At 44.5% G+C, this 24608-nt stretch overlaps 1 protein-coding gene across 8 annotated transcripts in view; it reads left to right on the forward strand.

Moving 5' to 3' along the window:
- Positions 1-14844, forward strand: part of TFDP2 (transcription factor Dp-2) — a 170771-nt gene extending 155927 nt beyond the window's left edge. For all 8 annotated transcript variants that reach the window (XM_046002554.1, XM_046002552.1, XM_046002553.1 and 5 more), the window contains 3 exons: positions 2865-3031; positions 7822-7927; positions 8143-14844. In XM_046002554.1, coding sequence (XP_045858510.1) covers positions 2865-3031; positions 7822-7927; positions 8143-8326 — 457 coding nt within the window. In that variant the 3' untranslated portion in view covers positions 8327-14844. The remainder of the gene's footprint in view (positions 1-2864; positions 3032-7821; positions 7928-8142) is intronic.
- The last annotated feature ends 9764 nt before the right edge of the window (positions 14845-24608 follow it).

Here is a 24608-nt window from a genome sequence, read left to right on the forward strand (position 1 = left end):
TTATCCTTCATGAGAACAGTAGTGGTTTTCAGGCCATGACCTGTGTCCTGAGGTAGTTAAGGAAGTAGGGTCATGGAGTGAGACAGACCCAAGTGTGGATTGTGACTCCCCCATTTAGCTGCTTCAGAGCAGTTTTCTAAAGAACAAAAGGGGATGATTCCCTCTATCACATCCTAGCCTTGTGAGGTTTAAATTCCATGATGTCTTTAAAGGGTCTGACCCAAGGCAAGCACTTTACAAATATAGCTGCTATTATAAGGAGTCAGCATATAATCTATTGACCAAATTGGGATTCATTTGATAGCAAAAGAAGCCCAGTAATTACATCAGTCCCACAGGCATAGTTCAAGCCTGTCTGGGGAGACTAGGACCTCTGGTCTCCTTGGAGCTACAGCATTGCCCTTGGGCTTTGCCGTCCCTTATTTTTCCCACTGTTGTCTCAGGCAGTGTTGCTTCCCCTGTTTATCTTGATTGCATACAGAGATTCTAGGTCACTTAAATAAGAAGGTGCCAAAAGAAAAACAGTGAGCAGGGATTTCAAAAGTGTTTGATAATTAAGACTATAGACACAAGGAAAAATAGTATGAAGTCAGAAGATCCATTTTTCATTCTGTCTGCTAACAATATAGTGTCTTAACCTTTCTGAGATCTGGTTGCTTCCTCCTACAAAGTGATAATTATAGTATTTAACTTGCTGGTTTTCAAAAGTTATAGATCAGTTCTTAAAGGACCCAGCCCTATGGTCAGTAATGGTATGTGTCTGTATTATTATTCACACAGTTGCAAAATCTTCACAAAAACCTACATCTTTAGGGACTGTTAACATATATTCTCGTAAAACTGAGAATCCTAGGGAATTTTTAACATACTTTCAGGAGAAACAAACTTAGAATTCTAGTTTCTCTCTCCAGTTAGCCTCTTGCTTTGTAAGGGATTATTAAATTCTCTTCATCACTTAGTATTCTAAGTCTAAAAAAGAGTGGCGTGCTCGCTTCGGCAGCACATATACTAAAAAAGAGTGGCAAGAGAATCTGGGAACCATTGGCCTAAGGGAATTATGGATTCTCTTCATCCCAGGCTAGGGCCTGGTGAGGTTTCCATCTGTCAGTGGTTTACTGACTCATGCCCTTTCCTGGCCCTCCTCTGAGTGAAGGGAAGGAGGCTATGAGCAGCTTGTAGAAGCTTGTTGCAAGGTAGGTCCTAAAGCATTGTCTTTCAGTTACTTTGGTGATGCAATCTTTTCCCCTTAATTAGCCTGGAGGCTTTTTCACAATGGGGGTTAATTTACAGAACCTCTGCTTTTAACATATGCCAGGAATCATCCCTGTGACAGGCATTTTTTTTTCCCTAAAATTTGTTAATGTCCTTTATTCAGATTTATATACTTCAGATTATTTAAACTTGGCATTTCACTTTAAATTGTAATCTTTACCCTGATGTAAGATCTAGCATGAATAATTTTACCTTCTCATGACTTTAGTAAGAATTTCATGACAACATAAACCCACCACTGTGCCAGAATATTCACTAAACTCCGTCCCCATAGTGCTGAGGCCTGTGGGTGAAGGTGTCCCAGGGCCTAGCATAGGAGTCAAAAAGACTATGCTTTCCTATATTTACCTTTTTTTTTTTCCCAGATTTTATTTATTTGGCAGAGAGAGAGAGCACAAGTAGAGCACAAGGCAGAGAGGCAGGCAGAGGGAGAAGGAGAAGCTGGCTCCCCGCTGAGCAGGGAGCCCGATGCAGGGCTCGAGCCCAGGTCCCTGGGATCATGACCTGAGCCAAAGGCATATGCTTAATGACTAAGCTACCCAGGCGCCCCTATATTCACCTTTTTTGGGGTGTACTGAGCATCTGGGCATCCTGATTTGGTACTTTTCTTTTTTAAGGTTTATTTATTTGCTAGAGAGAGAGAGAGCACAAGCAGGGGGAGCTGCAGAGAGAAGGAGAAGCAGGCTCCCTGCTGAGCAAGGGGCCGGATGCTGGACTCCCTCCCAGGATCCTGAGATCATAACCTGAGCTGAAGGCAGCCACTTAACCGACTGAGCCACTCAGGCATCCCTGATTTGGTTTTTTCAAGAACATTTGGAAATGTTCTGTATATTTATGTGGCATAATATATTTTCCTTAAGTCGTTTCACTTCTTAGGCTCTTAAGACAGGATGTGAGTTTTGGTTCATTTGTGAAAAGTCATGCACTTATTGCTTGTCTAAAGTATGCTTTATTAGCTTGATTCAGGAATATTAAGCAAGCATCCAAAATGGGTTTTTTTCCTCAAACCTAATAGGCCAACTCAAAGTAGGATTGTCATATATTAAACGGAAAGGCTTTCTTTTTTTTTTTTTAAGAAATTTTTTTTTAAAGATTTTATTTATTTATTTGACAGACAGAGACCACAAGTAGGCAGAGAGGCAGGCAGAGAGAGGAGGAAGCAGGCCCCCTGCTGAGCAGAGAGCCCGATGCGGGGCTCAATCCCAGGACCCTGGGATCATGACCTGACCCGAAGGCAGAGGCTTTAACCCACTGAGCCACTCAGGCACCCCCTGAAAAGGCTTTCTTAATAATTTGACTTTTGTGACAAAGCTTGAAAAGTATTGGCTTTACACCAAAGTTGTCCCCTGTTTGTAACAGCTTAATGAGGGCTAAAGTTTATGGAATCCTATTGTCTCTCATAGGAAAACTGTTTTAATTGGGAAAGTGGCTTGAGATATCATTCCTCTGAACACAGCAGAATGACAGTAGCAGTTTCCAGTACTATAGCTGAATGTAGGCCCTCATTCTTTTATGTAATGTACAGAGTACCACAGTACACAGCCCTCCCCTATTCCACTGAAGCCCCATACTAACTTTGTTTTCTGATGCAGGTTTGAATATCTTTTTAATTTTGACAACACCTTTGAGATCCATGATGACATAGAAGTACTGAAGCGGATGGGAATGTCCTTTGGCCTGGAGTCAGGCAAATGCTCTCTGGAGGATCTGAAACTTGCTAAATCGCTGGTGCCAAAGGCCTTAGAAGGTTATATCACAGGTATGTTAACGAATGCTTTCCCATTCTGTCCCCTTTAAATGTGACCATTCCCTTGAATTTCTTATTTATCATCACTTGCTTTTCTTTAGAGATACAAACACAAATATAGTAAACTGGGAACAATTTCTTGTTTCATTTTACTTATTGCTGACCTTTGTATAAATGGACTCCTAGTGATATATTCTTTAGTGATAATGGGTTTTTCCGCTCAACATGATCTTTTCATCCATCCACATGATTCAGTGGAGCTGTAATTCATACATTTTTACCACTGTATAGAACTCCATTATATGAATATATCACTATTTATTCATTTTACTGATGATGAACCTTTGAGTTTTGTTTCCAGTTTCTTAATATGAAAAACAGTGCTACTTTGAATATTTCTATGATGATACCATAGTGCCCCACGTGCCGGTGTGTGACATGAGACAGCTGGGTCCTGGGTGCGGACGGCTGCAGCTTCATTTATGATAAAGCCAGAGCTTTTTTTTTTTTTTTTTTTTTTTTTTTTTTTTTTTTAAGATTTATTTATTTATTTATTTGTCAGAGAGAAAGAGAGCGAGAGCAAGCACAGGCAGACAGAGTGGCAAGCAGAGACAGAGAGAGAAGCAGCCTCCCTGCTGAGCACGGAGCCCTATGTGGGACTTGATCCCAGGACGCTGGGATCATGACCTGAGCCGGAGGCAGCGGCTTAACCAACTGAGCCACCCAGGTGTCCCATAAAGCCAGAGCTTTTTAATTTGATTTCACAGGTTACCTTCTCACCTGCAGGATGGAAGTATTCTATTTTTCCCAAATCAGGTGACTGAAATGGCATCCTCATTTTTTTTTAATTAAGATTTCATTCACATACCATAAAATTCACCATTTTATGGTATGTACAGTTCAGTGGGACTTAGTATATTCATAAGGTTGTGCAATCATCACTAATTCTACAACATTTTTATTTTTATCACTTCAGAAAGGAAACCCCATACACATTAGCAGTCATTCCCTTTTTCCCCATTCCTCCCAGCCCTAGGCAACCAGTAATCTGCTTTGTTGCTGGATTTGTCCATTCTGGACATTTTTTTTTTTAAGACTTTTTATTTATTTATTTATTTATTTGACCGACAGAGATCACAAGTAGGCAGAGAGGCAGGCAGAGAGAGAGGAAGGGAAACAGGCTCTCTGCCAAGCAGAGAGCCTGATGCGGGATTCGATCCCAGGACCCTGGGATCATGACCTGAGTCTAAGGCAGAGGCTTTAACCCACTGAGCCACCCAGGCATCCCCATTCCGGCCATTTCCCTTAGATGAAATCGTGCACCAGCAGCCTTTGTGACGGACATCTTTCACTTAGCATGAGGTTTTCAAGGTTCATCCATGCCATAGCGTCAGTACTTCACCCCTTTTTATTGCCATCATATGAATAATAGCACATTTCGTCTACCCATTCATTAGTTGGCAGACATTTGAATTGTTTCCACTTCGGGGCTATTACGAATGATGCTGCTATAAACATTCTTGTACATGTTTCCGTGTGATCCTAAGTTGTCACTTCCAGTTGTATACCCGTAGTGCAATTTCTTAGTCAAATGGCAACTCTATATTTCACATTTTGAGTAACTGCCCAACTATTCTCCAAAAGCATTTGTACCATTTTACAATCCTACCAGCAGTGTATGAGGGTTCTGTGTTGTCCACATCCTTCTCAGTAATTATTACTGTCCATCCTTTTTATTATAACCTATTCTTGTAGATGTGAGATAGTATTTTACTGTGGTTTTATTTTGCATTTTCCTAATGACTAGTGTGCTAAGCGTCTTTTTGTGTGCTTATTAGTCACTTGTAGATCTTCCTTGCAGAGATATTTATTCAGATCCTTTGCACATTTTTGCATCAGGTTGTCTTTTTCTTGTGATTCTTAAGAATATACTAAGTATACTCGAAAACAAAGACAGTATGTTTTGCATGTTGTATAATTCAGATTTTTTTTTCTGATTCAGAAATCTTTATGATTGTCTCATTTCCCAAGACTATGTATATTCTATACATATAATTTGGAGGCATAAATAATGCTTTTTGCCTTTGCTTTTACCAGTTTCCTTGATTTATAAATATCACCACCTAGAATTTCACATCACTTTCTGAAGTCACTGTAATATTAGTTCTAAGGTATAATAAATCAAATATGAGCAAAGAGGTAGTTCTTATTTTTTTTTAAGATTTTATTTTTTAAGTAATCTCTACATCCACCTTGGGGATTACAACCCAGAGATCGAGTCTCATGTTCTGCCAGTGATCCAGCCAGGTGCCCCTCGTCCTTATTTCATTTTGCTCTATGGTTTTGGCCCTCTGGTCAAAACACAAGTTTGTTAATTGAGATTTGGTTTCTGTTGGATTTGGTTCTTAAACTGGCACCATCCACCTGCTGCAGGTGTGACCCCTTCTTGTCCTTTAGCCAGCTTGCCCCCTCTCTTCGCCCCCCACACTCCCTTCTCCCCACTCTGTCCCCGAGCAGGCCCCGCTGTTTTCTTAGCAGTGCAGGCATAGTGGCAGTCCAGCAGGGGCTGAATAAAGGGCTTACTCAATAAATCACCAGAACTTTATTTTAGCTCATTCTTAGTGAAAAGGCTCAGGGCAATCAGGCAGGCTCTGTGGTTTTGATCTCTTTGGACCTCATTTGCAGCCTGGGACATAGACTTTCTGGTTACTTTAAAAGAAGAAATTTGTGCCTTTAGTGTGCAAAGGGACAGAATGGCTCTCGAGTTAGATTGTGAGAACTATTGTGTGGATCTTAGGATAATGCGAAAGAAATGTAGGCTTTTCAAAACCATTGTGAAAAGGAAAATTTACTGTGTCACACTCACAAACAAGTAAATAGCTGTGTTCTGACAGAAAGTTTCCATATATACTAATTAATATTCACCACAGGATTCTGGCTTTAATTTCATCTTGCACAGGCTTGTTCTTATTTAACGTAGTTAAAGTCTGCTATTCTTCTTAGAATTAAAGTTCTTTTTTTCCGCAGCTGTCTTAGCTAGCCTATAAAGAAAAGGGTTCACAAGGCCATTCTAAAATTAATGAAATCATTTCGTTTTCTTTTTTCCTACATAGGAAGCTTCTCACTTGGTCAGACAGTACCAATAGCAGAGTGTTTAATCCTAGTACATATAGTTTTGGGGGTTTGGGGGGGTTCCTTTTTTTTTGCACAGTAATTACAAAACTATTTTGATTAGCTGTAATAAAGGCTCATTACTAAATTGCACTTTATGAGTATATATATGATCTTATTTTGTAATGTAAGTCAAAGAATTTCTTTTTAGGAATACATTTCTATCATTTCTTTCACCTCTTTTGTAAACTTAATGTGAAAGAGACTATACTCATTCATTCAGTAACATTTAGATCTTACATGTTCCACTCGCTGTCTTCTTTGAGCTAAATTCTAGACAATGAGACTAGTATGAAACTAATAAAATTATAATAAGAATTTATCAGGGTTATGATTGGAGAAATATGATATATGCACAGAAAATAAGATCACAAGGTTATACACCCAAAATATTTCATGCAGACTAAAACAGTAATGCCTGTCTCACCTTCATTAGAAATGTGACTGCATATGACCTTTTAAAATAAGGGCTAGTTTGAGTTACAGAGCAAAGGATACCAGGGAAAAGAATGTATCTTTGATGAGTAATAACACTGAGTTCTTTAGGGGGCACATGAAGAGATGGTGCAGTGGGAGTTTTAGTAAAAATGTGTCTAGGGGCGCCTGGGTGGCTCAGTGGGTTAAAGCCTCTGCCTTCGGCTCAGGTCATGATCTCAGGGTCCTGGGATCGAGCCCTGCATCGGGCTCTCTGCTTGGCGGGGGAGCCTGCTTTCCCCTCTCTCTCTCTCTCTGCCTGCCTCTTGGCCTACTTGTGATCTCTCTCTGTCAAATAATTAAATAAAATCTTTAAAAAAAAAAAAAGTGTCTAACCTCATTACCTGTTTCTTGTCCCCCCCCCCCTTTTTTTTTTGCCCCAGAAGGTGGGGAGGGGGAGAGGGAGAGAGAAAAACCAAAGCAGGCACCATGCCCAGCGTGGAGCCTAATGCAGGGCTCCATCTAAACCCTGAGATCACAGCCTAAACTGAAATCAAGAGTCAGTCAGACCCTTAACCGACTGACCCACACAGGCAGCTCTGTCCATCTTACCTGTTTCTGATTTCACTTTCTTTTTACCCACTCCTGGCTTTAGCTTTTAACACCACTCAGAGTCTTTGGTTGTGAAGACAGCAGGTGTCCAAGAATAGTGCAGCAATCATTGGGCTCTCAGCTGTCTCTCAAGGTCTTAATTAAGAAAAAAGAGTGGGAGTCTGTGATTGGTTTAATTAGAATTCTTCCTCACTGTAGTCTCCTTCCCATATTTTTTGTCCTATTCTTATGTCCTAGAGATTTCCTTTTTCCAAGCTGAAGAAATGTGGATTATCCCCAGAGCAGGAGATTTACCTAGCTGTGATTTTTTTTTTAAAGCTATTTATTTATTTATTTGAGAGAGCGCACACAGAGCCCACAAGCCGGGGTGTGGGGGTGCCGTGGAGGGAGGGGGCAGCAGGCTTCCACTGAACAGAGAGCCTGATGCAGGGCTCCGTCCCAGGACCCTATGATCACAACCTGAGCCAAAGGCAGCCGCTTCACCGACTGAGCCCCTCAGACGCCCCTCACCCAGCTGTAATTTAGATCAGGCTCGTGCCCTTCCTCATCCGCGCTTCCTTCAACTCGCAGTGAACCGGCATTTCTGTTTCTGTTTCTCCCTACAGATATCTCCACAGGACCTTCCTGGTTAAATCAGGGACTACTTTTGAACTCAACTCAATCAGTTTCAAATTTAGACCTGACCACTGGTGCCACCTTGTCACAATCAAGGTACGTATTTTTTCTGGGTTAGAAAGAGAAGCGGCGAAGCCCTGAGCCCCTCCGTGGGAAGAGCCAGGTGTCACTGCCGGCACAGATCGTTCTGAAGCGGGTTTGGGCAGAGCGCCCCAGTGGCACCTCCTCTCCCATGTTTTTAGTTCTACATTTTACGGAGCTTAAAACATTCACCACGTTAATGAGCTTGTGTGTTTTTAATTATTTGCTAGTGTAAGCCAAGGGTTGTGCTTGGATGCTGAAGTGGCCTTAGCAACTGGGCAGTTCCTTGCCCCAAACAGTCACCAGTCCAGCAGTGCGGCCTCTCACTGCTCTGAGTCGCGAGGTGAGACCCCCTGTTCATTCAACGACGAAGACGAGGAAGATGACGAGGAGGATTCCTCCTCCCCAGAATAAAGACAGGAGAAAACCCACATTTTAATATTTGATGCTCATGTGTGTTTTAGTGTGAGCTCTTGTTTTTGAAATGATTGCTTCAGTCTTTGCCTTTGTTTGCACTGTGTGTTCAGTGAAAACTAGGGAAACACAATAAGCAAATTATCTGAAGGCTGAGATGATTGAGATGAAAGTTAACATAGCATGAATGAAAACTCTGAACGATAGAGCCATGGATCACACCGCAAACAAAGCGGTTTTCTGAGGTGATGGAGGGGACAGTCCCTAAAGAATTGGCAGCATGAATGAAGCTCATTTATCTTCCACGAATTGGGATCCTTGTGTTCCCCCACACCCACGTAACCCTCCTTAGAATCAAGATTGCTGTAGCAAATAGCCCGTGACATCACGTTTGTCATGTCTCTCTTCCTCGACTGGGCTGCTTTTTACAAGCAGAGGTGACCACGAGAGGATCCAGTGAGGATGAGTTGTACAGTGAGGGGTGTAGATGGCAATCCTTGTGGTCTAAGGAGTATAGATTGAACTGCTAAACTAGTTGGAAGTCTAGTTGAGGTACTTGGTGCATCAGCTGCCTTAGACAGCTTCTAGAAAGGAGCAAGCGCTAATTCTTAAGTACTTAAGTGACATTTAGAATAATTTATAGTAAAACTGAAACGATCATTATTAGCCAATGCGTTGGTGCATAGAATTTTCTAGGGCTACTTCTGGAAGCCAAAATAGAATAGCGTTTCCACGTGCATTAAATACTTTGCCAGCACTGCCTTTGCCAGCATTCGAAATCTGGAGTTTTACAGAGAAGGAAATTGTATCTATAGTTTTAATCAAAGCTATGCATTTCATATAGCTTTTTCATTTAAAACAGAACCAAGAAACAAATTCCTGTGACTGAACTGCTTGCTTAGAGTTCCATACAGTGCTTGTATGATTTTACTCAGTGTGCAATTTGTGAAAATGAACCAAATGTCATTACTTTTGTCTTAAAAGAAAAGTCTACTTCAAGAATATGGACAGCAATGTCTTCCTGTACATGTCACCTTTTGTACATTTTCGTTTATCAGAATTACTGAATTTGGCTTATTCCTTGCTAAACTGCATTTCAAACTAACCTGCTATTCAGTGTTTCACAGAAACACGGAAAAATATTGATCACTCCAAACGCTTGGATCTGTTTCATATTGTGCAGTAAACAGTATGTTGTTCCATAGCCAAAGATGCCACCGGGAACACCGCAGTGGTGTAGTCACAGTTCCTGCTCCTCCGAACAAGGGAGCATGGGGATACCTGCCAGCGTGGCCAAACCCCTATCTAATTTCACAGTAAGGCCTTCAGAAGGAGCAAATAATAATGGAAAATAACCCTTTGACTCGAATCATTTGGATTTGCCTCTAGATTAATTTAGCACCTTTGGGCCCAGCACAGGCTTGTCCCAAATTGTTGCTTTTCTAAATCCATGGGGGAAGTATGGATGCCTTCTGATATCTCTTCCACTCTGCTTCCAATGAGCCGGAGGTGAAAGATATGGCTAACCTAAAATTTTTACTAAGGCCGTGAAAACTAATACACGAGGACACACAACTTTAAGTTCCTTTGAGACAGCACTCCTTCTGTCAGAAAGAAGCCATAGTGCAGACTTGGAGTGGTCAAGGGGGCAGGGAGGTGGAGGCAGTTCTTAGAGAATTCCATCTCTGCCCGAGTGCTGGGGCACAGCTCCGAGGCTAGGTGGATGGCTGGAGCCGGGAGGACCGCAGAGGCTGCAGTGGGGCTCCAAGCGCTTCCAAGACATTTCTGACTCGAAGATCATCAGCTAACAGCTGAGTAAAACTGAGTTTCCTGCCAAACTGCCACCTCCTTTACTAACTCCAACCTTAACCACCCACATCCCTATACTTGAGGGAGGGCCACCTCTAGCTCTTCAGTTTCAGAATATTTTATACAGGTTCCAAGACCTGAACATCAACATTTGTGCAGATACATTAACCATAACCATTCCTCCACCAAATAGCAGAGTCCTTGCTGGAGTTTTGGGACACCACCCCCTTCTCTATTCTCTCTCTCTCTCTCTCTCTCTCTCGCTGTCTTTCTCTCTTCCTCTCTCTCTCTCTCTCTGTCTCTCTCTGCTGCTATAGTGTTGTAAACTGATAAAACACAGGTTTTTTTTAAAAGCAACCAAAGACTCCTAACGTAACTGGTGCCCCGTCATCAGCCCTCTCAGCATGTGTGTGTGGTATTTGGTGGGAAATGGTCTCTGTCCCTTAGCAATGTATTTGGCTTCCTGCTGAGGACATCTGTTGGAGTCACTGTGGTCACCAGTACATGTCGCTGGTATAAAGCCTTAACTGAGCAGAAAACTAAGTTGAGATGTTTAGAAAGATAAATTCTTTTTTTCTTCTGTATCTCCCCTAAAGAGATTTTTTAAAACTTCAACACTCAGTCACAATTGCACATAGAAGTCAAAGTAACAAAATGTTAGGAAATTAGGGTCACAACATCCAGGATTCTTTATAGGCATAGCCCTTGGGGTTACCTGCACATACAGACACCGCTCCCAGAAGATGCTCATCCCACTCTGCTTTTCGGGGAGTTTGAGAGGCCTTTTTCCAACTCGAGGGTCGGTTCAGCTGTGACCCTTACAAGTGTGTCATGTCACCGGTCAGTATATTCATGGTCCCTTTAGCACTTGGCAGGGGGGCAGCAGACCTGCCCCAGCTGGCCCGCACACAGGGAGGGCAACACTGCCAGAGTCCATGGCAGTGCTTCCGGCCCCCAGGCACCTGCCCAAGCTCCCCTACCCCCCACCCCATGAATCTGTCTCATCTACATCCTTTCGCGCTGACAGGGGCATGAGAACAGCTCTAGTAAGTGCTGATGTGAATTGTGCCTTATGACCACAGAGGGCGCTATGGAGCGGGCAGGAAAGAGGGCGCTGACACTGGCCCTGGACAACATGACAGATGATGACCACATGTTTGGTTTCCCACAATTTACTTCTTTGTAGTAGTGGTGGGAGTTTCTGCCAATGTAGCAGGAGGAAAGAGGAGAACTCCCCTCACCCCTCACTGGCAGAATTTGCCTTTGTAACCACACCCTACCGTATTTGAAAAATAAAGCCAGGGTCAGTCCTCAAATGCAAAATAGCTCCTATCAGATCGTTAAAATGGGGATGTTTCACAAACTTGCAGACATCTGTCATGACTGTTTGCTAAAACCACGACTCTTTTGGTTACTTGGGTCACGGAGACAGCAGAGTTGCTCCATGTATAGATGTAACTTGGGCCCTGGGGATGCAGTGGTGGTGGGCGTTCTTGAGGGCAGGGAACGGAGGGAGCTGCCAAAGCTGTTTCTCTCATAACCACACTCAGAGAGAGAGTTGGGGGGCTGGGGTGGTGCCTGTTTAACTTGATCAGTGGTTCACTTTAAGGGCACTATCCAGCTCCTGTCCTTAGGCATATGAACGAAGGGTGTCTCCCCAATAAATCTGGGATGTAGGTGTTAAGATTGTGCCTCCTTAGTGGTAAGTGTGGAGTGGGTGTTGGACAGTGAATGTAAAGATTTAATCCTTCAGTAGGTATTTGAGTGAATAAGAAACAAAACATTGAGAATGATTAGTGCTAAGGGGGAAAATGACAGGGTAATAAGATGGTGGGGGGAAGGCGACTTTGGCTGAGGTGGCCAGGGAAGGCACCCCCCACCCCGCGAAAGTGACATTTGTCCTGGATCAGACAATTGAAAGACTTGCTGAACCACTCTGTCCTGTAAAATGCACTTTTTAAGCATACATTTTGGAGTTTATTAAGGAATTTTTAAGATTCAAAAGAAAAACAAATTTAGCTACCAGGAGTATCCATAAACCAAGAGAAGTTTCTAACTAACCCATGACATTCTCATTATTAGCTTCATCACCTTGCAATGGAACCTATACCATAGAAAAGTAGTCACTTTTCTAGGTGTTTTCTTCTAGTTTTTCAAGTGGTTAGATACATAAAGATCTACTTTTTATATTAGATACATAAAAGATAATCTTTTACTCTGCATGTGGATTGGCCTTAGTGGAGCTAAAGACTCCCCCAGGATATTTTCACAAATAGGCTCCCCATTTTCATGACCCACTGCAGCAGTCTCTGGGCACTGCCAATCCTGAGTGTGTGTTTATGGGAGACCCACAAGAGTGCCTGGGGCCTGCACTGTGCTGCCTGCCTCAGGAGTGTGTCTCCTGGCCCTCTAAATCACAGCTGGCAGTTAGTTTAAGCTTCAGGTAAGCCACACTATTACTTAAAAGGGAAAAGCCTGATATTTGCTTAAGATCTTTCCTTTTTAAGAAAAATGTAAATGCCCACATTTCTCAGGAATTCGCCCCTTCAAGGTATCTCTGAATAGTTATGCTTATGTAACTTTTGAGATCCAGTTCCCCCACCTGTGTCTACATTCACACTATGCTACAGAAGAAAAAGTGGTGGACATGCAACTCTGACCCTCCAGTTATGCCCTGGGTATGTCTGATGCATACAGAAGCATACATGGTAGCAGACAGCCATGCGTGGTAGTACTGAAGGCAGCAAACAGTGTGTTCATTTCATACGTGCATTCTGTGCAGCTCTTCGTCAGTCAAGGTGAAATCCTGTGTCGTTCTTATACAGCCTTTGCTTTACAAAAAGGACTCTAGAATCCAGTGTTGTCTTGACCCTGCTGGTCCAACAGACTGGACTTTGGGCCTCCCTGCTTAGAGCTGTGTTGGAAGCCAGCATAGATGAAACAGGCAGGACTCACCTTTTCTCCAAGGGTCTCAGAAAGGGAGCATCTCTTCCACCCATTCATTGAGAAACAAACTGAGAGGGGTGCCTGGGTGGTTCGGGTTAAGCCTCTGCCTTCGGCTCAGGTCATGGTCTCAGGGTTCTGGTTTTGAGCCCTGCATCAGGCTCTCTGCTCAGCAGGGAGCCTGCTTCCCCCCTCTCTCTCTACCTGCCCCTCTGCCTACTTGTGATCTCTCTGTTAAATAATTTTTTTAAAAAAATTTTTAAAAGAAAGAAAGAGAAACAGGCTGAGAGCTTGACCTGCCTAATATCCCTCAGCCTGTCTGGCCGAGTTTGCACCACAACCCAGAATTTCTTCTTCCTGTGAGGGCCACAAGGCCTCCTGAAAACCGTCCCCTCACTACAGTCCTTCCAAACAGCTCTGAATAAGTATCAGTCCTCTGTCGCACCAAGTGCTTCACAGCCAAGGAGCACAAGTGGAACTCCACTCCTGAGTCCCCACCATGAGGCTATGGTGTCAGCTTTGAGCCCCTCTCCACCTGGGAGACCCCAGTTTTAGACCTCACACTTGGGAAGAAACTCCTTCCTCCATGAGCAAAGACCGCCCTGCATGTTGGTCATTGGTAGGAGGCTGGAGAGGCTGGGTTATCAGTGGATCCTTCTGTATCACATTAGCTTGTTTCTGTCTGTGTCAGTCTCAACAAGGAAACTCCCCCAGATCATGTTTGGGGTTAAAAACCCTTTGTCACTTCAAACTCACCATGTTATCGCTAATCATACATCATCTTCAGCGCCAGGCACCACCCTAGTAACAAATGGCCTGATGTTTTGTTTGGTTTGTTCATAGTGGGTCAGCGTTTTTTTCAGACTACGGTTTGAAGACTTCTCTGAGCACATTGCAGTTCTGTTCCTCCTAGCAGCACAATGGCAGGTTCCACCTTTCATTAGCAACCGGCCCAAGCTCGCTGGCCGGCTGCTCCGTGGGCCTGAGCTCTTAGGACCATGGTCTGGTACTGGGAGTTCCTTGAGGTGTTTTGTTTACCACTACCACACTTGACTTTGAGACAGAAGAGAGGCTCTAAGGCCAAATCACGAGTTTGTTCACCTTTTCCTTTGGAGATGCTTTACTCTGATCATGTGCTGTTGGGTTTGGTTTCCAGAAAATATAGTCTGCTTTTTTTTTGCATGAAGGAAACACTGTGGTGCCACATGCTTTAAACAGTTTAAAGGAGAGAAGTCAGGGGAAGATGCAGACACCACATCTGACTTGCCTAATGTAGACTTTATTAGATCGAAGTACCTAACCTAATATGATGTATTATTTTATAGCATCTCAAACTTTGTAAATAAATACCGTTATTTTTATATGGAAATTTTATAGAAGAGCTATTTCTGTATACTTAATTATTCCTGGATTTCCTGAAATTGCTTCCAGTAGATAACAAGTCCTAAGCAGTGTTCCTCTAAGGATGGTTCAAGGACCACCTGCGGCAGAATTAACGAGGAGAGTTTTAAAATGTTGCATCCCCAGGACCCACCCCAGACACTCCGAAGCGCTAGCAGTGGGCCTCCCTGGGAAGTTGTATTTGTAATAAACTCTGAGTGATGGTTTTTGTCTATTAAAGTGTGTCTTTATCCATCCTGTAAGTGTAAAAGAAGGAAAGAAAAAACATCTGAGATGAGTGTAACTTGTGCTTGAGGAAAAAAGGGATTAGACTATTCTATGATTTGAATGAGATGTATTATAGAAAAAATAAATAATTTAAATAATGTTGGTCTCTCATTATTAGTGGGCCGATAGGGGGTTAGAGTGTCTTGTGGTATGCTGCTCTGCCCTCCCTCCTTTAGGACCAGGACACTCCACTCTTTGTGTCCCCCCACAGGAATTGCCCTCAGCAGAGAACTGCTCTTCCTGCAGCTATGCCCACAAGCAGCCAGTGAGGGTGCAAAAGCCCAGCTTCCTTGCTGCAATCTGGAGTATCTGAAGTGCCATCCAGTTTCAGAATTCCTCATGGAACTGGGCAGTTCCCTCTAACCACTGCATCGTGGTTCAGCTTCCCCCACTCTACAGGCGGTGGTCCCAAGATTACCCCCCAGTAGACACATGCCACCTGTCCCACCTATGGTGGAGATATGTCAGATGCTTTAAAGGTTTTCTGTGTTACAGACCTATGATTTTACATCTTTTTAAGGTTACTTGAGAAGGTTATAGCATAAAGAATCGTGTCTTCACAGTACCAGAAATGATTGACCTGAATGCAGTTTGTTAAGGGAAGATGCTTTTTTCACTTCCCTTTATAACAAACCAGGAGCACCCAGAACAGCTGCGGTGAGGAGTACAAAATGTGATGTTCCCAAGTCTCAAGCAGAATTTCAAGGTTCCTGGCCTCAGGGACTGTAGCTCCTCTGCACCTGTTCAGGCAACCTCTGACTGCTTCAGGGAGAAGCAGGAGCTCCTGGTAACGGCTGTCTGCTATGTTCCTACAAGCTAAGCAGAGCACCTGATGGACACATGGATAGGAAAAAGGTACAGAAGGGTCCGGAGCAATTTGGGGGCCAGGGCTTGAGGAGAGACTAGGAAATGGTTAGGGAAGCTCTCCCTTGAATGTTCATGCCCAGAAAGGAAGGTCACTTCCTGTAAAGATTATTACCCGAGTTTAGTATATCAAGGGATGGTGGTGGCGTGGGACACCCAGTGTTGAATGGGGAGCCAGTGCCCACTTCTTCGTCCCAGGGCTTTACTGGAGCGAGCCCCAGCTGCTTTGCCCTCTGCTCCTCTTACCCACCCCCATGTAGCCACTTCTTAGAGCCATTTGGTTATGTGTCCGAGGACTGGATCATTTGGCCATGAGAGAGTGCTTTAGCTCCTGCAGCCCCATGGGGGATGTGAAGGACTGTCGGGAATGTCCGCACTGCTGACAGGGAAGATGTCTGCAGACTCTAGGAGCTGTTTACTTCAAAACCCAGCTTTTTGGTGAAGGGCGCTTGCCTGAGAGGACAAAGCATCAGAAAGAAGACAGCCTCAACCAAGAGTCGCCTCCAGGAGACAGAATCCATTTGACAATCGTCATCTTTTTATTTTTTTTTATTTTTTTTTTTAAAGATTTTATTTTATTTATTTGACAGAGATCACAAGTAGGCAGAGAGACAGGCAGAGAGAGAGGGGAAGCAGGCTCCCTGCTGAGCAGAGAGCCCAATGCGGGACTCGATCCCAGGACCCTGAGATCATGACCCGAGCCGAAGGCAGAGGCCCAATCCACCGAGCCACCCAGGCGCCCCAATCGTCATCTTTTTAGATTCATATTCCTAAAAGCTGTTTTTTGCTCCCTCCCTTCTGACAGATGAACTACTCTTTAGTTCCCTACCTCATCTGTTTTTGCATCTTTATTCGAGTGCTAGCTCCTCTTACTGCTGCTGACACCCAGAGCCACCACCAGCCTTCCCAGCTTTCTGGCCTGTCAGGAGGTCTTCATCTGCTGTTACTGTGGATGACAGCCAGGTGCCTGCCAGCTCCCAGAACGCTGCCCGCTCCACCTTCCTCCTGAGAGAACTTTCCAGCTCCTTGTTAAAATTTGTTTCTTGAAATCTTCTCTGAATATAAAATGCACTGTGGTGAAGAAGACCTGTATCAGAGTGGGTGAAACCACTCCCACTTCAGGCAAAATCAAATTTGTCAGAAGCGCTTGCTCACTTTTATGCAAATCACTTTCTGACATTTCTGCCACAGGGCACAGTGACTGTCACCTCATCACTTCTTGCTCAGTTGCTTATCTCCCGCCTTGCTCAAGAGGCCTGTCGGAAGACTAGGAGATTAGCTTTCTTTCAAACCCTACCACTTGGCCATGGTTCCCAACAAGCCAGAACTCGGTGAGAAATTTGAGAAGAATGTACACGAAGCTCGGATATGACAGCCCTGGAGGGTACCACGTCCACTGGGATGGTTTTCAGATTCTGCTAATGTGTAAATAGACTTGTTTTTACACCTCCAGTGAATGAAGATTTGTGTCCTATTCTTCTATCTGAACACAACAAAAAGTGCTTGCATAGAATGTGTTTTTAAAACCTCTTGGTATTGTCTGCTTTTGTGATGTGTCCCTGGAGGAGAGACAAGGCCTTTCCCTGCAGAGGAGAGGCCAGTGTTTCTGCAGGATGGGCTTCAACCTACCTATGATCTAAAACATTTGGTTTAAAAATCACTACTAACAGTTAAAGATATGAATGATGAAGATGACAGATTTTTATTTTAATAAATACTTTGGGAAATTATTTTTAAGAACCAGAACCAAACGTGAGCCCAGTGGACCCTCTTTCAAGTCAGGTTAAAGGCATGTACAGTGAGGCAGGTCATCCAACCACATTTCCTCCAGTGGGGGTAATGTTCCTCTCATTCCCCTACCTTCAAACAGACAAGCCAGGGCAGAACACAAGAAGCTGCCTGCTACTTTCACCAGGGTTTTGAGTCAGCCCCTGGCAGCAAGGTGGGGAAGGCGGGCACCTTCAAAGGTCCCAGGTCTCTGGCTTCCTCACCTGTATTCAGGGATATAGACCTCCAGAGGAAGAGTCTTTGGAGAGAGACAGGGCTTGTGAATGGACAACACCAGCCCCAGTGTTTCCAGAGATAGTTTCTCAAAAAACATTTCTAAAACCTCTTCGTTAAGGATTGCTACTGCAAGGGCAGCTACGACCTCCCGGTCAGACCTGTGCCAGAAAACTTGCCTGTTTCTTGATTGGGCAGGTTAAAGACAGGCCTGGCCAAAGAAATAAGCTTGCCAGGGAGAGTTCCTCCCTCCTCCCCCCATCTCTTCCCCATCGTGAATCCCTTCTGAAAGATCTCTCAGAGTCTGGAGGGCAAAAACACCAGCAAGTTACAGGGTTGGGGTTTGGCCAGGGAGGTGGGTGCCTGCTAGGACAGGCTGCGGCCACTCCCAGCCATCATGACAAAGGACAAACACAGAAACTGATGGGAGAAAAAGTCTGGGGATATACTGTTGGTTTGCAACCTCAGGGACTTTCCAGGTGGAATCCAAAAACAGCCCCGTAGCCAGAGGGCAGGGAGAGGGTAAAGAGGCAGGCCACTCCAGGTTGGTAGGTGGCAATTCTAAGAAGCAAAGGGGACTTATATTTAAGACTTACCTTGGGCGGCAGCAAGATAAATGCATCCCATACTCACTGTGCAGATCTTAAAAGTTCATAAAGAGGCCTTAACTGGGTTTAGTCATGTACACCGTGCAGGTGTTCTCAACTGTAGCAAGGCTGTGTCCTTGGAGCAGCCTCTGGGAATGGGAGAGGCAAGCAGAAACCCCGTTCGCACACACGGAAGGGAGGAGGAAGCCTGAGGGCCAGGGTCCAACTCATGGACCAGCTGGCAGTCCCGTCTTTTTGATGACCTTCCCCAGCTGACATACCACAAGCAGAATAAGCCTAGAAATGAAAGACCGCAACATCCATATATCATCAGCCATGCGAACCATAGAGGCCCTGGAGGGTAATGGCTGATCAGCAGTCAGCAGCTGTTTCTCCCTCCAGATGGGGAGGCAGGGAATGAAAACTCCAGTGCCAGCTGCAGCAGCTGGTAAGCGGAAGCACAGTCTCCTTTGTGTTGTTTTGGTTTGTTTTGTTTTGTTTTAGATTTTGGTTGCACGACAACATTACCAATCGCGGCACTGGAAGGCCCTGATTGAGTTAAAGTACTGCTGGGTATAAATTAATGAATTGAAAGACAAACCGTGAATCAATCTATTCACTTGATAAGCTGCCATTTGAGGAAATTAGTTGACATTTCTTTGCACACATGCACACACATATAAATAAACAGTCCGAATCCCTTAAAATAATCCCTATAATCCTATAACAACATTCCAAATTTTCTGTAGGATTTTGTCAACGTTCAATAAGCAGTATTAGGGGTACCTGGGTAGCTCAGTAGGTTGGGCATCTGCCTTCAGCTCGGGTCATGATCCTGGGGTCCTGGGATTGAGCCTCATGTCGGGCTCCCTGCTCACTGGGGAGTCTGCTTCTCCCTCTTCCTCTGCTCCTCCCCCCAGCTTGTGTTCTCTCTCACGCTCAAATACAAATTTAAAAAAAAATTTTTTTAAAGTAGGCATTATTAGAACACACTCTGCCGTTGACTAGCAATCTGTTAACTTTCTTGGCATAGTTTTAAGTGAAAAGAGACACCCTTAGTAGGGAAAGTCAGAATGTACTTTACACACCCTTACCTGTCATCTTCCTTCCTGTGAGATACGGTGTGTGTATGTCTGTAAGCACCCCTCTCCCCACACGACACACATACTGTGGGTGGTTGGGGATGTCTGAAGGACCTCTATGGCTGGAACACCTGCTTGAGAGAGGAGGAAGGAAGTTTGCTCATAAGCCCAGGAATCATAAGCCAGTGTCCACCCCACTTGGGAATACTCAACTTTCACTGTCAGTGTGAGGGAACCCAGTGGAAATCTTTTTTCTTGGAAATTGGAAATTCTCTAACAATAACTTAGAATCAGGAACTCATTTGTTATACATGGACTTTCATCTTTGTAAATTCAGGGCCTGAAACAACAGCTGATGTATGATAATAGGCTCCTAGTCTTTTTACTGAATGAGTGAATGAATGAATGGAAAAGTGACTTATACACTCTCCCAAAGTTTTTTGACTTTTTGGTTAGTTTTGAATAAACAAATAATGCTCTCACCTTCAGCACAGATGATCTGGGCAAAGCCTGGGTAAGTTTGAAAGATTGGCCTCTTACCACCCTGTGTTCTCACTTCTGCTGGATTGAGTCAAGAGAGGAGAGGACAGAGAAAAGAGTGAAAAGTTGCAAAGGTGAGGCATTTGCCTGCCTCAGGAAGCAATTGCGTGGTAGTAGCAAATAAGCTGATCTAAGCAGAAAAAATACTGTGACTACTAGGGGGAAAGCCTGAGGGGACACCCAGACCTTAGTCACTCGGCCTCTGGTTCGTAGTCTTATCTTTATAGCCTTATCTTTTCTAGCACTTGTCCACCAACTCTACTTCTTTTCCAACCAAGCTGGGCTCTTGAGTACTGGATCCTTCTTCTCACACCCAGGAAGGTTACTGGTTTATTTGTTATAAGCCAAGAAGAGACTGGGGAAGTATGCAGGCTACACATCTTTGCTAAGCCCCAAGCCAGTATGGTCCATGTTTCAAAACCAAAACAGCTGCTTTATTCCCCCTCCCCCAGTCCTTTACTAGCTAGCTGTCGGCTTGCTGCCATTAACATGCTTGTTCTAACTGGCAGCCACTGGATTCTTCCATACCTAAGTGTGGGCAGCTGTTAACAAGAGAACACTTGCCTAGAGAAGCCAGAGAGCATGGGAGGGAATGAGTGTTTTATATAGTCAAAAACAGATGACTAAGAACTACATCAAAAAACTCGTAATACTCCCAGCTGCTTCCCACGTGAATTTGTTTGTAATATCTTCCCAGGAGAAGTTCTAACAGTACAGAAGGTGAGTGACCCGCCCAAAGTCATGAAGAGACCAAATTATTTGCAAAGAAAGGATCTCGACTCTGGAGTTCTAGCGGGAGAAAAGTCCACACCCAATCTTTTCATCCAGGGAGGGAAAAGCCTTAAATGCCAGAGGGACCAACACAAGGCATTAGGCTACTGCTTCAAGACTGAGTTCTGAAAGGTTTGCCAAACATTCAGTCCAGCCTCATCTTAAGTTCAAAGACAGGCCTGTTTAGATCCCTGATTTAAAAGTTGGGCTCCCTGCTCAGCGTGGAGTCTGCTTGAGATTCTCTCTTCCTCTCTGTCTGCCCCCTTCACTTCGTACCCACGTGCGTGTGCGCTCTCTCTCTCCTTCAAATAAATACATCTTTAAAAATAAAAGGTGAGGGGCACCTGGGTGGCTCAGTGGGTTAAAGCCTTTGCCTTCAGCTCAGGTCATGATCCCGGGGTCCTGGGATCGAGCCTCACATCCGGCTCTCTGCTCAGCAGGGAGCCTTCTTCCTCCTCTCTCTCTCTGCCTGCCTCTCTGACTACTTGTGATCTGTCAAATAAATAAATAAAATCTTAAAAAAAAATAAAAGGTGAACTGAATCCAGGCATATTCAATCAGAAGCCCATTTAAAAAGGCCTGCCAGGGGGCACCTGGAGGGTTCAGGTCATGATCCTGGCGGCTGGGATTAAGCACCTCCTGCTCAGCAGGGGAGTCTGCTTCTCTCTCTCTCTCCTGCCCATCCGCCCGCTCATGCGCTCTCCCACTCATTCACTCACTCTCAAATAAAAATAGATAAAATCTTAAAAAAAAAAAAAAAAAAAAGGCCTCCTGGATCAGACACAGAGCCTGTTTTCCTCCTACCCTCTGTACCCATATGTATATTACTAGGCTGGGGATGCACCTCTCTGAAGGAAAAACCCTTTCAGCCAGTTGAATTAGTAACTAGTTGTAAGTTGAATTAGTGACAGTCAAGTTGGTTGAGATACATTTCACAAACCCTAAGCAAGTCTCCTAAGCTGACCAGCTGGCACTGGCTCCGAAACCTCGTGCTGAGTGTAGGGAATGTGCTTAACCAAATTGAGACTGCTGTGGCCAGAGCATGAAGCACAGGAAGGGAGACATAATTTGTTTCCCAAATAATTAAACTTTAACAACAATAATAAAAAGGTAAGAAATACAGCACCAACTACCAGACACTATTTTAAGTACTTAGCCCTATTTTACAAACCAACACTCAGAAACAGAGAGCCTGAGCAAGAGGCTGAGAAAGGATTTAAACATAAGGAGTTGTGAAAATTAATAAAAGGAAAACTCATTTAGAATGAAATCGGGAGGCCAGGATGGGCAGTTCTCACGCCCTACTGTTTCCGGTGATCGCAGACCCAACAGGGAGAGAGGCTGCTTGCAAGTGAACAGCACTTTACTCTCCTTCGCTACATTAAGAAAAGGTTTCCTCCTCCACCTTGGAGCCAATGAGCCCAGCCAATGAGAGACCGTCACAATCAGCCTATCAGAAGCCACGATACTACGACCTCCCCATTTAATCCAATGGACTTTTTGTTTGTAACAGCCCTTCCCAACTGCCCCCTTCCGGCTATAAAAGAGCTTTCCTCTCCTTGACTGTGTGCACTTTGCTATGGTTTTGCTAATACCTGTTCGTTCTGGGTGTGTAATTAGGATGGTTGCACAGGATAGAGAAAAACAGGAAGTAAAACAGTGTTAAACGGGGTAAGGTGGTGCTTATAAAGACATGCACACTAATATCAAATCGTTATGCTGGAATTCATGGGATCGGAGGTCTGGAGTGAAGACCGTTGTTTCCAGCGTGGGCTCTCGTAAAAAGACAGAGAAGACCCTGGGCTGTTATAGTGTCTTGCCGGCTTCAGTTCCCCCTTCGAGAAGGGCAGCCTCCACTCTGCCTCCTGGCTCACGCGCATTTCAGAAGAGTCGATGAAGGTGAAGGTGGTTAGCGCTACACTGGAATGTTGAATTCTGAGGAAAACTCCTAAGGAACTAGGACCAAGCTAATATGGCCAGAGGTCAGTACAACAGCTGACAAGTGCATGTGCCTTGGAGGCTGGGATGTTCTAGTCGGCAAGGTCTGTGAGGAGAGACACAAAGCCACCAGAGTGCAGGTTTCTGCCCTTGAGGGGCTGTCTGACAGTCACAGCTAAGAAAACTACACACTTGGAAGACTTGGGATTTAGAATCACAAAGAAGCAGGAACATTCAAGTGTAAACGCAACACTCAACAAAGAAGCCGAGACTAGCACTGGGCAGGCCTCTGAACAGCGTGGGTGAGCTTTGAGCCACATGCCTTTGGGGCAGGTTGGGGGAGAGAGACACAATGCTGACAGAGGCAGTCAGAGCCTGCAAAAGGACCTCCCATTTCTGAGATCCCATATTATGAGAGATCCATGAAAGATGGCGAGGTAGTATTTGGAGGGGTTAAATCATGCCTTTTTTTTTTTTTTTAAAATATTTTATTTATTTATTTGACAGAGAGAGATCACAAGTAGGCAGAGAGGCAGGCAGAGAGAGTGAGAGGGAAGCAGGCTCCCTTCAGAGCAGAGAGCCAGACGCGGGAGTCGATCCCAGGACCCCGAGATCACGACCCGAGCCGAAGGCAGCGGCCCAAACCACTGAGCCACCCAGGCGCCCCTAAATCATGCCTTTTGAAAAGGCCATCATCTAGAAAATTGGATTGAGTGTGTACCAGAGCTCGGAGCACAGACGGTGACAATTTTCCTCCACTGCGCAGCCACCCTTAGAACCTCAGAAGGTTCCTCGAGGAAGAGACGTTCTGTTAGGGAACCTGGACTGAATCGCCCCCGGAAGAACCAGGCGGCACGTGGAGATATTGGAGGATCAGAGGTTTAACACTAGTGGACTCAGGAGAGTGATCTCCAAAGGCCTGAGTCCCGAGCACAAACAAAGGAGGTAATTTATACACGTTTACTTCCATTTATGTGGCACTTTCGCGCCCAGGACAGGCAGGGCAGGAGGAAAACCCAGAACGGCCCTGAGACCAGGACTGGCATTCCCCTCGCTGGCTTGGTCAGCCATTTTAGAACACAGATTTTCCTTATCAATGCAAGAAAACCCACTGGGATTATAAAAGAGAACATGGGTCAGTGGCTGCTGTTTGATTCTGCAGTTTCTTCACCCCAGGGGTAAACCACTAGTTGGGGTTCCTCTAGTGAGGCTGTCACAGGGGCCTGGGACCCCTGGAATCTGGCTGATTCTTGGGGTGGGGAGGAGGCAGACTATTATGGAATTACCTTCAGATAGCTAATTAACAAACTGCCTTGGATGGATTCTGAAACAGCCCCTCTTTAAAATAGCTGCCTCTCGGAGGGATCCAGATGATCATCAAAGTACCATAGGTGAGGTTTTCAAAGTACCCTTGCACCGCTTTTAAACCATAATGTCTTGGTTTCATGTATTTGCAACTTACTTATAAACATGTTTATAAACTCAATGAAAAGCCATGACTTAAAAAAAAAGAAAAAGAAAAAACATGACTGCCAGTTGACCCAGGAGCTGGGCCTTTGCTCCTCTCCCTTCCTCCTCTGCCCTTGAAATGTGGGTTCTGTTTGCTCTCAGAGGCTGCTGCAAGAACAGTGCCTTGAGATAATGATGTGTTGTTGAGAACACCTGCCGAGTATACATGACTGAACCTAAGTAGGTCCTTTAGATAAACTTTCAATATTTGGCACACAGGTGTGGTGATTCACCTCTCTTGCTGCCTCCCAAGATGAACCTTAAAATTAAGATGCCTTGGCTTATCAAAACTGCCACCTACCAATCTGGTGGGGTCTACATCTTCTTTTGGCCTCTCCCTGCCCTCCACGTATGGGGGCCAGTGTCAGATTTCACCCAGAAAGCTCCTGAGATTACGAACCAGCAACATCGCAATATTCGTTTTTAATGAATATGGATTTTAAAATTCTGCCTGCTATACAGACTAATCTTGTCCATTGGAGTCATTTGTTGAGGATCTGATAGAATCTTCTACAGTCATATATTGTTTTAGAGCAAAAATTTCTTTTTTTCCTATTTTTTAACTTAAAA

This window comes from Meles meles, chromosome 4, assembly GCF_922984935.1.
Source record: "Meles meles chromosome 4, mMelMel3.1 paternal haplotype, whole genome shotgun sequence".
NCBI lineage: Eukaryota > Metazoa > Chordata > Mammalia > Carnivora > Mustelidae > Meles > Meles meles.